Source organism: Musa acuminata, chromosome BXJ3-5 (assembly GCF_036884655.1).
Source record: "Musa acuminata AAA Group cultivar baxijiao chromosome BXJ3-5, Cavendish_Baxijiao_AAA, whole genome shotgun sequence".
In the NCBI taxonomy this organism is placed as follows: Eukaryota; Viridiplantae; Streptophyta; class Magnoliopsida; order Zingiberales; family Musaceae; genus Musa; species Musa acuminata.
In genome coordinates, this window is record NC_088353.1 from 40942701 (window position 1) to 40960299 (window position 17599).

The 17599-nt window shown below is 40.7% G+C and overlaps 3 protein-coding genes across 9 annotated transcripts; 2 read left to right on the plus strand and 1 right to left on the minus strand.

Annotated features, from left to right (window-relative positions):
- The first annotated feature begins 8556 nt into the window (after positions 1 to 8556).
- Positions 8557 to 9968, plus strand: LOC135639095 (photosynthetic NDH subunit of lumenal location 2, chloroplastic-like). Of its 2 annotated transcripts, XR_010496856.1 has the most exons (3): positions 8557 to 9135; positions 9238 to 9450; positions 9591 to 9968. XR_010496856.1 is itself a non-coding variant. In XM_065152860.1 (2 exons), exons 1-2 carry the CDS (start codon positions 8626 to 8628, stop codon positions 9334 to 9336), a joined length of 609 nt encoding a protein of 202 aa, XP_065008932.1. In that variant the 5' UTR covers positions 8557 to 8625; the 3' UTR covers positions 9337 to 9596. The 2 variants fall into 2 exon arrangements, 1 of the variants encoding a protein (XP_065008932.1); XM_065152860.1 differs by having other exon boundaries at positions 9238 to 9596.
- LOC103985440 (O-fucosyltransferase 31) lies at positions 9521 to 17404 on the minus strand. Of its 6 annotated transcripts, XR_010496850.1 has the most exons (13): positions 17126 to 17403; positions 16319 to 16381; positions 16145 to 16226; positions 15926 to 15996; positions 15724 to 15812; positions 15423 to 15626; positions 13254 to 13515; positions 12851 to 13078; positions 12579 to 12776; positions 12275 to 12480; positions 12031 to 12117; positions 11792 to 11927; positions 9521 to 11724 (listed from the first exon to the last, which is right to left on the minus strand). XR_010496850.1 is itself a non-coding variant. In XM_018826580.2 (11 exons), the coding sequence occupies exons 1-11, from the start codon at positions 17273 to 17275 to the stop codon at positions 11867 to 11869; spliced, it is 1614 nt and encodes a 537-aa protein (XP_018682125.2). In that variant the 5' UTR covers positions 17276 to 17404; the 3' UTR covers positions 9521 to 11866. The 6 variants fall into 6 exon arrangements, 3 of the variants coding, with proteins under 3 accessions (XP_018682125.2, XP_009401411.2, XP_018682126.2); XR_010496848.1 differs by lacking the exon at positions 12031 to 12117 and having other exon boundaries at positions 17126 to 17404; XR_010496849.1 differs by lacking the exon at positions 12031 to 12117 and having other exon boundaries at positions 11792 to 11875.
- On the plus strand, positions 9877 to 10212 carry LOC103985441 (uncharacterized). The gene has a single exon (XM_065152861.1). It carries the CDS (start codon positions 9877 to 9879, stop codon positions 10039 to 10041), a length of 165 nt encoding a protein of 54 aa, XP_065008933.1. The 3' UTR covers positions 10042 to 10212.
- Positions 17405 to 17599: the final 195 nt, after the last annotated feature.

Sequence of the window (17599 nt, forward strand, 5' to 3'; positions counted from 1 at the left end):
AGGTTATCAATCAAGTCATTCTCGAATAATTAAAGAAGATGATTGTTAGAGTAAAGGGTATATGGGTGGATGAATTGCTAAGTATTTTATGGGCCTTCTAGATGACACCCAGGATCGACTCGAGAGAATCATCATTCAACATGGCATTTAGCATCGAAGCTGATTTGTCACCTGAGATAGTCTTCTCGACACTTCAAATTGAGAGTCTTGACAAAGAAACTCATGAAGAAGGATTTTGAGCGTAGCTTAACTTGATCAGTAAAGTTAGAGCTAAAGCACACTTACGAGTATTGAGATACAAAATGGCAACAACTAAGCTCTATGATCAAGGAGTCTACTTGGATTAGAGGACTTAGTGCTCTAAAAATCTAAGGTCAACAACCCAATCAGATCTCGAGGGAAGCTGATGCCAAATTGGAAAAGTCCTCGTCGAGTCATCGAAGTTGTCCAAGATAGAATATATCACCTTGGGACAACATAAGGTGTGGTGTTATCGAAAACATAGCATATTGCAAATTCAAAGAAGATTTACTTGTAAGACGTCCTTCAAGATCAAATTGGGGAGGATGATCCCTTGAGCACCAAGTGTTGCCTTGTCAGTTCTAGGGTGTCAATTGTAGAATATATCTTTAAAGTGTCAGTTATGAATTAAGAAAAAAAAGTTTATTACTCTTAGAAGGATTACATTAACAAAGTCGAGCTTCTACATCCAAGATGAAGCCCTGGCCTATCAAAATAAAGCATCGATGGGGTGGATAGAAGGAACAAGTTGAGTAGATCAACTTGACAACTAAAGAGATCAAGTTAGAGATGATAGCTTAAGTGGTTGGACAAGGCGACGAGTCAGGGTGGTTGTCGAAGGGCATCTTGGTTAGTATTGAGATGTTTTGGTCCTCGAGGTAGTTTGTGAATAGATCCTCCTCGAACTCCAGCTTGGGGTACCTCGCTAAGATATAGGCTAAATCAATTTGGTATCTGAACTGGTACAATATAACCCCCATTCTCTTTAAACCCTTCTTGCACCAATGGATGCCTTATAGTCGGTGACCACTTTTGTTCAATACTCTGGTATCTAAAGTAGCTCAAACTCTAGGGCTTTCCTTAACTCATGAGCCTCCCCATTAATCGTCGTGACCTCCTCGGCAAGCTCCGAGTTGCACATTCTTATGGCGTCCAACTCCAAGGTGAGTCATAGTAGTTCATCCTCTATGACTTGATTGTTGCCTCAACCTCTTTCAGTTATTTAGCGAGACCAAAAAGGGCTAGCTCAACGTCCTCTAGTTAACATGCTAGCTCGACCGTCCAAGCCTTCGCCTCGAAGACAACAAAAAGGGCTCCTCCCCCCTTCTTCAGGTCCTCGACCTTTGCTTGGAGATTATTAATTATAAGAGACTATTAGTGAATGATAGCACTAGCATTCTAAACATAATCAATGAGCATCATCACATAGTGGTGGTACTATGAATGAAAATGAATAAGTCAACAAAGTAAAACCAACGAGGCTAATTGTAGCCTAACTTACCATCACTTCATTGTGGTAGTAAGTATCAATCGAAACCTCCAAGGGGGAGCAATAGATCTACTTTGCCATCCCTAGATATAAGAATCTGCCATAGTATTACTTTGCAGCCGCGCCCTTGCTCCACACCTTTTGCATCTCCTTTAAGCCTTCCCACCTTGGTTGCAATGATACATTCGGTTGAGTCCGATAGATCGACAATCTATAAATCGTAAAGGGCAAGGGCTTCCCCTTGCACAGGTCTAACATCGACTGTGGCATGCTTCTCTTTTTTCTCGAGGAAAACTTAAAGCTTCGACCTCCAAGGCGTAGGCACTACGATGGTGGGAGGCTCCTTTTCTCGAGATGGCTCCTCGAGTGCATCATCCCTTTAAGAGTGCGGAGCCTTCCATTGAATGACTTTATGTTTCTTCCTCGATTTATCAACGCTGCCATGATGATCAATATGAGGCAAATCCAACACCTTTATCGATGGCTTGCAAGAGCAATAGCTTATGTTGAACGAGGCTTCATCGTGCCTGACGAGGAACCATATGCCTTTCTCTTGAAGGAGTGCATATCTATACCTATAGAAGATCTAAATTATAAGGCTAAGGAGTTGGGTTGAGACCCCCATTAATCAACCAGTCCTTATCCATCTTTCAAACTATATTAGAGAAAGAAAGTGCTAATCATAGAGAAAGAAAGTCAATCACGTGAGTGTTGGCATGTGTGACATGACACACAAATTTTTTTACTTATTATTATTATGATATTTTCTCACTTTATATTACTTGTTGTATATATATATTGTAATATTCATGGATCTATGCAATGAGAATCAGATCGTGATGAGATCACAATAATAAAACCAATTCACCTTTAAACACATACACTAAATAATCACAATCATAAGTTACTCGAGAGGGCCATCGAGATAATTGGACATACTAGTGTATTGTATATCCGTCCAAATGATAGAAGTGGTTAGTCTCGTAGCTGCTCATGTGGGAACACCAAGGATACAATGCAAATACTCATAGGATAATGAGTTTACCGATTGATCCACCTACGGAATGTTGGATGGTTGATGATACCTCATTATCAAACAGTGATTCCGTCAACCCAATAGTATATATGGTCCTTAGACTTAAGACACCAAGGATGTCCTTATGAGTACTCCACTCTTTGATACTAGACTTATTGGTATGAAAATTTGAGATATAGTACAATCGGTTATCAAGAGTAGTAGCTAACTTTACGAGGACTATTGAGTATCGATAGAGGATTATCATCTCTCGGTGTCATGATAGGAATATCTTATATGTTCTTACTCAAGCAAATCCTTGACCATGGTCATTCGGATTGAGAGAGAAAGAGTTCTCCAGGAAAATCTAATTAAAGCGAAACTCGAGTAGAAACCGTATGGGCCTAACAACACCATGCCCGGTATACAGTCTTTAAGATATTATATGAATGAGAGACTAGAGATACACAGTAATTTAGGACAGACAAGTCCAATGGATTAGATTCTCCTATATCGTTTGGGGACTATAATGTAGTAGCCTAGTATTATATTATTTGGGGACTATGATGTAGTAGCCTAGAACGTCTGTAGTCGATGAGTCGAGTAAATTATTATGAAGATAATAATTCACTAAGCCAAAAGGAGTTATGATAGGTATGACTTATGATCAACTCGATATTGAGCCTAAAGGGTCATATACATATGGTTGGTGTTGTGATGAATAGATGTTCGGATATAAAATATCCGTTGGAGTCCTAATCTTAATAGATATCTAATAAACCCCTGAATTATTGGATCCTATGGATGAGATCCAATACGAGCCAATGAGAAATTGTTAGATAAAAGTCAATCAACTATTGACTAATTGGATCGAGAGAAACTTGTATAAGAATGAAAAGATATCTTGATCGAAAATGGAAGAGCAGGATGACTGATGATTGATTTGTTATAGAACTAACATTAGGATGATGGACTTAAAAATTGAACTGCCTAGTCGAGAATCGGGGTGAGGTGGAGAATGCTCATAAGGAGGCCCTAGGGGCGAGTTTAAAGGCTTTTGAGGAGGCTCTTAGGACTGAGATCTCTGGAGACTCAAATAAAGAATGAATCTAGATAAGTGTCCCTTTAGGGCAACTCCCAAAAGGCACCAATAGCAAGAGGATCGAAAATGTGCTATAACGAAGGGAAGACTTGAAACCTACTATAATGGGAGGATCCAAATCTGCTATAACAATTCGAGGACTTGAAGGCCGCCATAATTAGAGGATTTAAAATTCATCACAATGGATGGAGGACTTGAAACCTACCATGATGGGAGGAGGACTTGAAATCTACCACGATAGAGGGATGACTTGAAGCCCGTCATGATAAGAGGAGAAGCTGAAACCCACCGCATTGGGAGGACTCAAAATCTACCACAAGAAATGAAAGATTTAAAATCTGTTACGGCGGAGGCATAAGGCGAATTGTGCCATATGCATGTCAATTGGGAAAACTCAACCTGTGCCAAGAGAAATCTACTATCGTGAAAGCATAGGATAAGATGTGCTCGAGGTGTAAGAGTCGGGTAAACCCGACCCTCCCTAAGAGAAATCCACTATGATAGAAGCATATGGTGAGATATGCTTGAGGCATGTGACTTAGAAAAACTTGACATGCACAAAGAGAAATTCACCATTGTGGAGGCACAAGATGAAATATACCTAAGGCATATGAGTTGAGAAAACTTAACCCACACTAAGAGAGATCCACTATAGCAAAAGCACATGGTGAAATGTGCTTTAGATGTGAGTTAGAAAAATCGACCCATGCTAAGAGAAATCTGCCATAGTGGGGATGCAAGACAAAATGTACCCAAGAAGTATAACTTAGGAAAATATGATCGGTGCTAAGATAAATTTGTCATAGTGGAGGCATAGAGCGAAATGTGCCCGAGACATATGAGTTGGGAAAACCCAACCTACGTTAGGAGAAACCCACTATGGTGTAAGCACAAGGCAAGATGTGCCCAAGATATATAAGTCGAGTCGAGCGCCATGAAAAATCCATTACAACAAAAGCATAGGGCGAGATATACTCGAAGCGTGTGAGTCGAGAAAACCCAACTTGCACCAAGAGAAATCTGTCATAACGCATGCATAGAGCGAAATGTGCTTGAATCGTGTGAGTCGAAAAAGCCTAACTTGCACCAAGAGAGATCTCATATGGTGGAAGTATAAGGTAAAAAATGCCCGAGGCATATAAATCGAAGAAACCCCCGACCCGCGCTAAGAGAAATCTATCATAATAGAGACGTAATGCAAAATGTGCTCTAGATGTGTGATTTAGGAAACACAACTCGTGCCAAGAGAAATCCCTCATGGTGGACGTAGGGTGAAATGAGACCAAGGCATATGAGTCGGGAAAACCTAACCCTCACCCGACCAACGTGTGTCATTTTGATGCTACAAAGGGATAGGTTGGCAATGGGCATGTCGAATAAATTAAACATCACACTCCGAGCTCCTTGAATAAGAGCGGGACATTAGAGCGGTTACATATTGTTCTTTCGAAGGCTAAGTATAAAACCCAAAGCTATGCTGCTAACCCTCTTTTTGAGAGAAATCCATACCTAAAAAGGACCTCGGTGACTAACTTGAGTGTCAGAAGAATTAGGTCGAAAAATTTCTCCCGACATTGATCTTAGTACATGTGGCACCTCTAAAACTCGATACTTCCATCTCAGAGCCACTTTGGTCACCACCTTAGAGATTTCTGTGCCTTCAGGTTTGGACCATGTCAGATCGACTCAGACATTGGCGATGATTTTTCTTAATAGAGTTAATGAATATTTGATCAGTATTATTGTTGGTAAATATTTTAGAAATTCTAGATGTATCCAACTTGAAAGATTATAAAGTCAAATAATAATAATAAAATTATTAATGATATAAAATTTATTTATTTTATAAATACCTCATATATCTCTATTTCTTTGGGATAGATGTTCTTAGAATTTATCTGGTTTGTGATGAGAAACTCTACTATAAAATAACTATGCATAGATGAGAGTTATGTTATGAAATTTGAAACCCAAAAATAAGATAAAAGTGGATGATGAGACACTAGTGGAAGAGATCGTACCACCTCAATTTAATTTCATATGAAAAGCATATAAAAATTTAGATTGATTTATAAAAACTTAATAGATGTACTTACATTAAATTGATTTAAATATTTTTTAGTCAATAATTTATACTGAATGAAAGTATACCACATCATGGTACATATTAGACAAAATATTTTGATAGGGAGTATTCTAATGCCAACCACACAGGTCGCCAACTGACAACCACTATGGAGTCAACTTGGAAAACAACTCAATACTCATTTGACGTTAAAAAGGACCAAGAGAACGGGCAACTCTCTCGGCTATACTTGGCCAACTCCGCACTACACAGGATTGTACGGATCAATGTTGCATAGGATTGTATAAATCGATGTCGCGCTATAAGAGCCCGGATAGGCCAACCTCTGTTTCAAGGAGTGTACGAGTCAACCATTCACCCGATTGCTCCGCAGGAGGTACAAATAGTCCTTACCAACAGTAGTCCCTTCCCGTTGACTTTGCAGGTATAAAAATCGCTCCTTGATACTTGAACAGGGATCAATCCCTTACACTCTAAACTCTCCTGTTTTCATTACTTTATATAGCTAATTTTACCATTGGAGGGGTCGGATTGGGAAATCTCCCAAATGTTAACCTCTTCTGTAGGATCCCAGATGAAATTAAGGCACGCCTCGACACACTCCCCAAACCCTGAGGTGGACAAGGACCACCTCGGTCTAACTCGGAGGTGACATCGGAGCCTCAACCATCACCTCGAGATTATTTCGTCCATACTTATTCTCGACCCATGATATCAAGTTGTAACTTTATCGTCGGATGGCTCAGCTCAAAAAATCTCTCTCCTCTCACCCTACACATTGACCCGTTGGATGCTCAAGAAGACCAAAACCTATTTCGACCAATGCGTCTCTAACAGTGACCCTCTCGCTCCACCATCGGAAAGGTCATTTAGATGACTCTATACCTTCGAAACAAAATTGAGTCGTGATCCACGACGTAAGGCAAGAACATGCATCTTATTTAATCTAATAAGTCATTAACTTCAAGCAAGATGTTTACTTTAGATGTATATTTCCTACTCCACTGCCCCACAAACACATGTTTTACCCATCAAAGAGTGGCGATGGTGAAGTGAAAAGGCTCAATAAGAACCAGCACTGCATGACCTACAGCTCCACGATAAAGCTGACACACTTGCCTCATGGGAGTTAAATTACTGGACTTTTAGGTTCGAGATCATTATTGTGAAAAGACAGTCCTCCATGGTAAAAGTAGAAAGAGAGTTCCAAATGGGGTTGAAGGAGAGTGAAGTGGTGCAATGCCGATGGGTACGCCCGCAGTCATGTTAAGGGACCAGAAGAGGCCAACGAATAAAGTTCCTTCTCCAAGAATGAGACGATGGGGTAGGCCTCTTAAACTCCTTTTCATTTATGAACATTGAGGATTAAATGGAAGAGAGAAGGACAATAAATTATATGGTCCAACGAATATGAATTCTTCTCATCAACAGTAAAAACCAATCCTATAAACTTCACGTTGGCACCGGCAGCATTTTTGAGGTTGGCATTCTCCATCTTAGTTTGGGAGGAAGAGTGACCCAAATGACTCGTTAAAGAGAGACGAGACTTAGTTCATGGCCTTACATCAATTATCATTCTCTCATTAGGTATTATTCTCGACTCGTCTTTTCAAGAGTCGATTCCTAGCAAGTGCTAAAAGTCCTTGTTATTAGGTATCGCTCTTCTGAGTGCTAATTATATATATTATTTTTTATACTTTATTTTGTTAATATCATATTGGTTTATTTCAAATATTTACATTGAGATCACTATCATTTTGAATGTGAAACAAATAACTCTATTTTTTATAGTTACGTTGACAAACAAATACAATATATGATACTACGTATTGGATTAATATGAAGGTGATGAACAAAAAGATATCATTGCATGATATATTAAAATAATATTATATATATAATATTATTTTTGCTATCCTCTTTTAAGGATAAAATTAAATAACATTTATTTATTTTGCCTTCTACATATATTTGAATGTTTTCCCTCCAATAATAATATAAGAAGCATGTTTCTATTAGAGCTATGGATGCTACAAATCCTCATGCTGTGATTATGTTTCCTCTCTTTGTTAAAACTAGTTTTTCTAGGATAGGAATGAGAATGAGTAGGGTATCCGTAAATTTTATCATACATATTTAAAGAAACTTATTATTTACGATCCTCAATTTACTATTGATAATCCCTTGCTATTATTTATTTTATTATTTATAGTCTTAGTATTATCGATTTTATCATTTTTTATTTTAATTATTTTTCACAACCTCTTAGTTCATCTTCGTTGATGCTCTCACCGTCATTCATCGTAGACGTCATCGATGCTCGTACAATGACTCCTCGATATCATACACCGAGGAAAGAAGAATATTTACGTCTATTTATAGAGGAATAGTTTAAAAATATTAAAAAAAATTATAAATATAAAAAAAAGGATTGTAAAATAGTAATCTCCTATTTAAATCCTACTAACTTATTAGATTTGGAACTCAATTTATCTTCCAAATTAGCCCTATATCACAAGTGGATTGATCGATGGTGGCCAAGCTTTCATAGTATTTTGGGTTAAGTGATTTTAAATAAATCTATCGTATTAGTATGCCATTTATTGCATATAATTATATTGATTGTGATAAATGGGGACGGATTTAGTATTGGATAGGGTGAGTTTTTAGACTTGCAAGTCGCCTATGATATTAGCAAGTCATTTATTCCATAAGATTATGTTGATCGTGACAAATGGAAATGGACTTTTGTTTGGGTCTCACTTGAGCTCAGCCACAGAGTTAGCTGTTGGTCCTTATTCTATTGCTCCTAGTAATATAAAGAGCAGATAAATACGCAAACACCTGGTGGGCAGCAGCTGCCTTATCTGCTCACTGTGCCTTCTCTGCTTCCTTCGAATTCGATCCTTCCAATGGGCAGCTTCGCCAAGCACATGATCCTTTGCCACATGACCCCGACGCCATCCACCCCCGACCACCACCACCAGCAGCGCCGCGGGGTGGAACCACCGCCTCGTCCTCCTGCGGTGGCCGGAGAGAAGCCTGACTACTCGACGCGACGGTGGACGGTGCTGTCGACGGTACTAACTGCCTCCACGGCGCTGGGCCTACGGCGGGCGCCGCCGGCCGCCTTGGCGCAGGCCGAGCAGAGCTGGGGCACCCGGTCCTTCATCAAGGAGAAGTACTTCCAGCCGGGGCTGACGCCGGAGGAGGCGGCGGCGAGGATCCGGCAGACGGCGGAGGGGATGCGGGACATGCGCCACATGCTCGACACCATGTCCTGGCGCTACGTCATGTTCTACGTCCGACTCAAGTCGGCCTACCTCGACGCCGACCTCAAGAACGCCGTGGCCGCCGTCCCGGAGCCCCGCCGCAAGGCCTTCGTCAAGACCGCCAACGAGCTGGTGGACAACATGGCCGAGGTAGCAACGCTCCATTCACATCCTCCGCCTTCCCCTGTTGCTCACCAAGTGTTCGATCGCTTGTAACAATCCATTACCGTTGGGTTTTGTTTGTGTACGTAGCTGGATCGTTATATACGCAGCCCAAAGGTATACGAATCGTACCTCTACTACGAGAAGACGTTGAAGTCACTGGATGAGTTGGTTGCACTGCTGGCCTAACATGACGGGAGGGAGGAGATCAGATCGCTGTGCGGGATTTGGTGCAGGATTAGTTGCAAACTGGTGTCTGTTATAACGGATGCACCGCATGATCGACTTCTTGTTTGATCGGAGGTTTGTTGCCATGTCCGATAAATTGTTAGTTGTTATTTGTTCCAAAAATGAAGCAAAATAACAAAAAGAATGGATAGAAATTATTTTGTTGCGAGGTAATGATTGAACTCAAAGTATCTTTTAGTATAACATACTATTAGGTTTAATCTCGAATCCAAAGCTTGTATGATTTGAAGACAGTCCCACATGTGGGGCCCGACGTACTCACTAGTCAAGAGACAGCTGGCCGACCCGTAAAACGTACGTGGATGGGAAAGCGTATCTCCAGATAAATATCTCCGGAACAGTTGACTTTGACCGTTCAAAGGGCGTTGAAGGCCGTCTCGTCCCTTGAGCAACCGAAGAGTTCGAGATCAGGGCTCAACAAAGAGCACAACCGGAGCCGACGACGACGAGATCGAAGCAGCGAGAGAGAGAGAGAGAGAGATGGAGGGGCGGAACCTGAGCGGGTTCTTGATCGGATGCCTGGGGACGGCACTGACGCTGGGCGCCTACTCACAGACGCTCGTCTCCTCCACGCAGTGCATCGCCATCGGCCTCCTCATCCTCATGTTCGGCCTCTTCGTCAAAGAAGGTTTCCTCTCCCTCTGAAACCGCTCAACTCCTTTCAGTCTCGTGAGGAAGACATGAGCTGACTCCAAGTTATACTCCTCTGCTGCTTCTTATCACACGTAGCACTATGTTTGACCTTTTGATCTGTAATAATAACTTGAAGCAGAACGATACCAAGTAGAATGAAAGAAAGGGAGTCCCATTTTCTTCTATGAAGAATCATGCTAACTTAAATCTAAGATCCTTCTTAACATCTTGCTCAAGAGTAACATATTCTTTTATGGATCTCATAGGCATGGACAAGTTATTTTCATCTTTCATAGTAGTATGTAGATGTCATGGGAGGATCTGATAGAGAACTTATGTGCACCATAAATATCTCAATGATCATGATGGATTTGAGCTACTGATGACTTGATACAAAACTAGCAAACCTTTGTCTAATTGGTGAGCAGGACAGAAAGATGTTAAGCTACATTAGTAACATCTTGTGGTGAGAATAAACAGACAACCATTTAGTTGATGATTGAGATGATGATGAAATGTAAATATGAGTCGTCAAAGAATTGCAAGAACTTTTGGAGACCCTTCCAAAATAATCAGACTGTAAACGCTTTTATTTAAGGTTGTGTCAAACGCAACCTTGGGTCTTTTTTTCTTTCGGTTCAGAAGGCACCATTTTATAAGTGAAAGTAACAGAGAAATCAAACAAAAAAATGATATTAATTGCAATTCCAAAGATCAGAGAGAGAGAGAGATAGAGAGAGAGAGAGAGCAGTGACGAAGACAAGTGAGAGTAAGAAGAAAAAGGAAGCCTAAGCAATGTTAGTAGATGAAATCAAGCTACAAGCTAAGAAATCAAATCGATTCTTTTCCCATGGAAGTCAGCTAGTTCACAGCACTCTTCTTCAGAAGCAGTACTCAGAAATCCAATCAAGATCATCATCTTTGGCCTAGCATGATAAGAAGAGGCAAACATGTAGCCAAAAACGACTTGCCGGCCTTTAACAACGGTGCGTGCTACTACTGCTATTCAAGATGAACATGCATGAGTAAGCTCGCCGGCAAGTCATCCTTGGCTACACACTGTGACCTCATCCTCCCATGCAAGGCCTTAGATGAGAGTACCAACAGCAGAAACCCAGAGATGACATGCAACGCACGTAGCCCCAGAACAGTGCTGCGACGATGAGGAATGCATCTACTGTTCTTTATCCCAACACAGGGCATCATGCTCAGAACAGGAAGACGGAGGAGTTCCCATTGGACGATGGGAACTTTCACAAGGGGAAAGCTAACGAATGGGGGTTGAGATGATGAGAGCTGTCGAAGGGAAGGCAGCTTATAAAGACTGTTCGTGTGGTTTGGACCAGCGGAGAAAGATAACTCAAAGGGGCTTTTATGATGGATTTGACAAGACAGTGCAGGAGAAACCTACGAAAAAGTTCGCCACCTCCTACATGACAGAGGTAAGAGGCTCTCTCACAGCCCCAACATGGAAGGAAGAATGGGTGTGTACCTGTGCTCATGTTTATGGCGCAAAGCGCCGTATGACCCGTGGCTTTGCTGGTGTACGTCCGCAGCAGTAAGTGCGTGCCGTGAAGACGATGGTTGGCCATGCAAATGGCGTCTTTGGATGAAGGCAAAGCTGTTCCCACAACGTATGATCTCACAGCAAAACCCCTTTCAGCAGGCAGCCAGGGGAGAGTAGTCCTTCCTAAGCTGTGAGATAAAAAGGTGGAGAATGAGATCTAACAAAGCGTTGTAGGCTCCGAATCGTCCTTCTCACCAGCAAAAGAAGTCGAAGTCGCCGAAGATGGGGGTACGTTGCTGCGGCCATGACCGGAGCAGGCGCCGATGCCTACTATCTTATCTGCGTGCAGGCAAAAGTGTACGAGGTCATCTTTCCGCCGCTGCTTTCTTTTCTATCAAATATGCCACCATCAAATCAATTAACAGTTGGGAATATAAAATAAATATATACATATCAGAAATATGTCAAGCAGAATTAAGCCCCTTCAATTTTACCCGTTGACTGCCTACAGACTCTGCTCTATTGATGCAACCAATGCAAATTGAAGGGTATACTTTTAGGAGAAAAAATGTGTTCTTCATCTGAAAAGAACAATTTTCACAAGGAACACCATAACACAATCTAGCATAACAATTTGGTCCGATAACAATTAATGATAGCAAGGGACACAGGGGTTTGATGTTAGAGGACATCAAAGATCAGTCTATGTGGTAAGAAAGGACCAGTTTGGCAGCTCACCCTTGGCACATGCAATCTGGAGCTGGATATGTATATATGGATTGTTTTGGTTTCCTCAACCTGATTTGCCCTTGTCTAGCTTTGTGACCAGCTTGGACAGCCCGTTCGAACTCGGACCAGTCCATGGTCTTGTTCAGGAAGAGTTGTCCTAGCAAACCCATGTTTGGTCGTATGGTCTTCAAGTTTTCGTAAGTTCGATAGCCCAGCTAAAACCATCAAAGTCCTCAGTAAGTGACTCTTGTAACATCTACCATGGCAAATGATGGGAAATTTACTGTACGATTATGACTAGTGAGATACTTACAACTGCATTGTGCATATTCCCTGGGGATGCAGAAATGAAGATATCACTGTGCATGCTAACATAGTAATCGACGGCGGCTAGAAGAGATGCCTTTCCTTCCACCTTAGCTAACTCCTCTTCTGAAGCAAGACTCTTCTTATCATCCATCAGTGGGAAAAGCATGCGTAGGCTGGATATCCTGGCCTCTCCACCATACACCTGAAGCACAAGATTCATTGTCCAAATTCTAAAGATAAAGAATGATTCTAATAGAAAGAGTTAGTATGGAAGACCTTATGAGAGGCAAGATATAGACGAGTGCTGCTGTCAAAGCCTAAAGCTGCCAGTAGCAATCCTATTTCTTCAGGAGTTAATGGACATCTACCCTGGCCTCGTAATTCCTCATCAGTGAATTGGGAGTTTAAGACCCTCCCTTGCCAAATCACTTGCCTGTACTTGGCCAAAGCAAGCCTTTCAGCTCTACCACCCCCAAAATCACAGGCAGAGTGTGCAGCCATGTCCTGCATATTTTTGTTGATTAAGACTAATAACAAAATTGCTTCATGTAAAAATTGGATCCACCACCATGGATTGATTAGACATAGAATCAAATATGTTGGGATTTTAAGTGTGTTTGAGTTATGTAAGCAATTTTGTTCCCATGGTAGATGTACCATAAAATTAGGATGGATGTACCTTATCGAACCTAAGGTGCAGCACAGCAAACTTTCCAGGGCCCTCCTGAACATTTTCATCCGCTACTTCCTTTAAAAACTCCTCAGGTTGTTTATGGACTGGACTCCTCAACCGCTTAACAAGTGTCTCCCCTAAAGCGTTGATATGAGAGACAAATGCCAGTGCTTGAAAATTGACCTTACATCTTAAGCGTTGTATATCCCCAGGCAAATTCTCAAAAGCCAATCGGTGTGAAAAAGGGGAAATGGCAGCAATACCATAACTGAAGAACAACAACCAAAGTAAGCAACTGATACAATTAGAAAATATGAGTGTATCAAACAGAGAAGATAAATCATGGCATCTCACTTAATGAAGTAGCACAAATCAAACGCTAGACAAAGGAAGTCACCCGGACACCAAAATTTGTTCAAAGATATAACTCATGCAAAATTGGTTACTTTTTGCAGAAGTCTGAAACATAAAGGTTGTAGTACTTCCATATAAGATATCAAAGAATTGCCTTGAAGATAAGAAAACCTAAGTTCTCATATAATGCCTGAAGTATGTCTGCTTGGTAGAATAGATGTCAATGGTCTTTGGATAGTTTCAGTTGGCAAAGGCATGAACACTTACTGGTGACTTCATATAGGGGCAGACCAAAAACAAAGAATAAGTTTCTAATTTTACTGGATTGTAAACAAAAGTTATCTCATCACATAGTGTACTCCAGTCAGCACTGAGGTCCTCAGGTTCTGCCTTTCCATGTCCTGAAGTGAATACTAATGTCAAAAATACTCTGAAAACAACATGCTTCAATACCAGAACAGTCATACTACATAAGACTAATGCAAGAAAATAGATTCCTATGACTTTGACAATTAAATAATTCATATGATCATAGACATGCAAGTCTGATAAATGACAAAATGTCTTAAGATCCCAACTATTTGGGCTTCGCTACTGGATCTTCTCTAGCAACTGGGTTCTATACGCAATACCACTAGTTCAAGCAATGCCAAGCAATCTCTTTTTATAGCTTCTATAAAGTCCTCTTAGGTCTTCTTTTGTATCTCCTCCCACCATCAACATGAATCAACTCACCTCACTATCTAGTGTAATTATAGATGAACATTTTTCATTAAATGGTTTTTTCTTGATTTTCCTCCAATCAGAACTATACCTAATTACTTATGATTCCAAATATTTCTTATTACATCTCTTCTTGTAGTTCCAAATATGATGTCAACCCTGGGATAATTTGCCCACTTGGATGATGTGAAAATGTCAACCTTCAGAAAATTTTCGTGTGCATGGAATGGATTTAGATTTAAGTATCATGAAGACCAATTATAAGAGCATATAACTTATAAATCACCAGGCACCACGACAACAAAAATGAAAATGCAATGAAGGTAAGACAGTGAAAGCTGCTGAATGAGTAAGATGGGTTGAATTAGAATGAAGCTTAGTGGACAGAATCAACACATGAAGATAATCGATGGGGGTCAAGAGTTAATTGATACGAACAGAATACGCAAATCTGTAATTTAAGTCTATGAATTGCAAATTTATTGATTCTGAAAGTAAAAATGGAATGACATTTGAGTATACTTTGGGGCCTGCTGCACATAAGGATTCCAAAAATTTGTTTTCAATATTGATAAGGATTTGCTTAGTTAGCTATTAGCAGAACAGTTTCTAAAAGCATATCCAAATCAGCCTAGCAATCATGCTGACTAGGAAAGGATAAAGAAAATAAGGATGACAGATAACATAGAAGTCAAGCTGGTGGTGTCTTCGATGGAGGATAAAAGCAACAATTTTAGCAGAATATTTGAGGAAAAAGATGACAAAAAAACATAGAGTGGCCTAGTGCTATTATGAACTTGATATTGATCCCAAAGATCAAATGTTAATCCTGTTTTGTTGAATATCGCCCACAAGCTATAGTTTCATTAGGATTTCAGCTAGCAAAAATTCATATATGATTGTAAATATTCAATCCATTTAGCCAACCCCAAATAATTGGGATATTATAGTTTGTTGTTGTGTTGTATTGAATATCTGATTGAGCACAAGCAGAAACTTAAAGCACAACATTTGGCTTCACAAATCAATGCTGATGGTAAATAGAAAGACAAAACGTAGTTAGTTACTCGGGCACCAATAGAAGTCATCATTACAAACCTCTGTAAGACAGGTAGAACATTCTCGAGATACCAGTTTGCTGAAGCATGAGAAGGTGCAGTCTTTACTCTTGTAGCCCTAATGCCAATAGCATAATACTCTCTAGTGCTCCAAGAGTATTCCTTGGGCAATTCTCTAGTTATTGAGATTTCTTCTTTGAGGACATCAATAAAATGATCCACATCATATATTTCCTCAAAAGAGCTGTAGTAGCAAAAGCAACAAGATATACTGTTGATCCACATGACAAAATTTGGCATTTAAGGGTACATAAAAAGATGAAGTTAGGTTTTAAAGATACCTTGAGTCTCTCCAGACAGGATTGATTTCAAGGTATGGGATAACAAGGGTAGCATTCAAAATTTTAGCAACAGCAACTGCATCACAGATCTGGAGAACACATACATCAATGAGAAAATTGCTGCATAATTCTGATCCATTATATTTGGCCAAGAGAAAATATTCGGTTGTTGGAACAAAGAGAAAAAAAGAATCTGGCTTACTCCCATTCTCTGTTGGTTCAGTCCACCATCAAGGAAAACCTGAATATATCCATTTGACTTACTGGGGAGTGCTAGATAGAACACAATATAAGACCTCAGCCAAGAACCATGAAGATGAAAGATAAACTAATACTTGCAAGAGAATATCACAACAAATACTTTTCTGACATGGTCAAGGAGTAAGAAGTACGTAGCTTTCACTGTGACACAGGCACTTACAAGAGGTACTTGTAGATTCAATACAAGGTTTCCATCCTTGTGATGCTAAGGGAGCCCAAAGCTCAGACTGTTGATCAATTGACTTCAAGAAAATGGACACAATGGAAACGATGAATATACCATCACACAAAATATTAGAAAACGATCGTACCTAAGTGAATATCTTGTGCTTACTGTTTGACGTTCTAAGGCATCCCTTAGAAGAGATAGATGCATCGGTTTGGGAGCATTCCATTCCTGCAAAAAATTACACCCTTGATCCATTTAGCAATTGAAATGTAAACAAACACAATTGCATAAAATATAAGATGATACATAACACATGTCAATAATAACAAATGCTCTTCAAACAAATGCTACAAGAGAAAGAAACGATTGCATATGGTACCCGAGTTAAAAATTTTCAATCTAAAGCAAGTTAACAACCTATCAATTTATGGTAACAATTTTCAAAAGAGTGAAGCATTTCAAGCAGGAGATCCAAGTATTTAGATACCATGTATAGGATGTTGTGCACCATCAATTCCTTCATTATTACTTGTGAGATGCACACACTAATATTTAGTCCAGAATTTCGACAAATTACAGACGTTTTGGCCACAATTTCTTGAACCAATTTTTAGCTGAACAACATAAATGAGGAGCTGAACCTATAAAATCATTTTAATGAGCTTTTTCAACGCAGTTACCCCAATTGAAACTCACTCTAAGAATTCAGCACCTGTCCGAACAATGCCTATCCAGTCGATTCCAGTGACCACTCAAGCAAATCCACTCGAATGAGTGCCTCTAATCGCAATCAAGTGTATCAAACAGATTGCACAAACGATACAATCTTGAACTTGAAGTCTAAGAATTCAGTACAGGAATCAAGAATTCGTGATAGCGTTACCAGAAGTGATACGATCGAGTCAACATTTCCCCTAACCTTAAAGATGGGAGTCATTTCACAGGCTGAGAGGAGGAGAGAAGGGAGCTCACGGAGAAGAGGGAAGGGAATGCGTGGCCGAGCGGGGTGAAGAGCGACGGGAAGAAAGCCGGGAGGAGGATCACCAGCGCGGCGGCCAGCGCTCCGCCTCTCTGCGGCGGGTGGTGACGGCGCCGCCACGAACGCAGCAGCCGCAGCAACATCGCGTAGCAGAGCACCTCCTCGCGGATCCACCTTCCGCCTGCGATCGCAGATGGTGACCCCCCTAACCCTAGACAAACTCGATGGAAGAAGATGGTGGCGCCTGGCTTCGTGGGTCCAGCTGCGGGCCGGCGGATTAGTGACGCCGTGGCATGGGTTTACGTGGCGGCTTTCTAGTTCCTGAAGAAGTGAAGTCAGTCGAAGATGACACGCGGCGCACAATGGGTTGCGGAGAAGGTTGTATGCTGTACGGAGTCCGCAACGGAAAGGGCGTTCGCTATCATCTTTGCAAGCCTTACAGTTGGGCTAAGGTGGGCTAAGTTGGG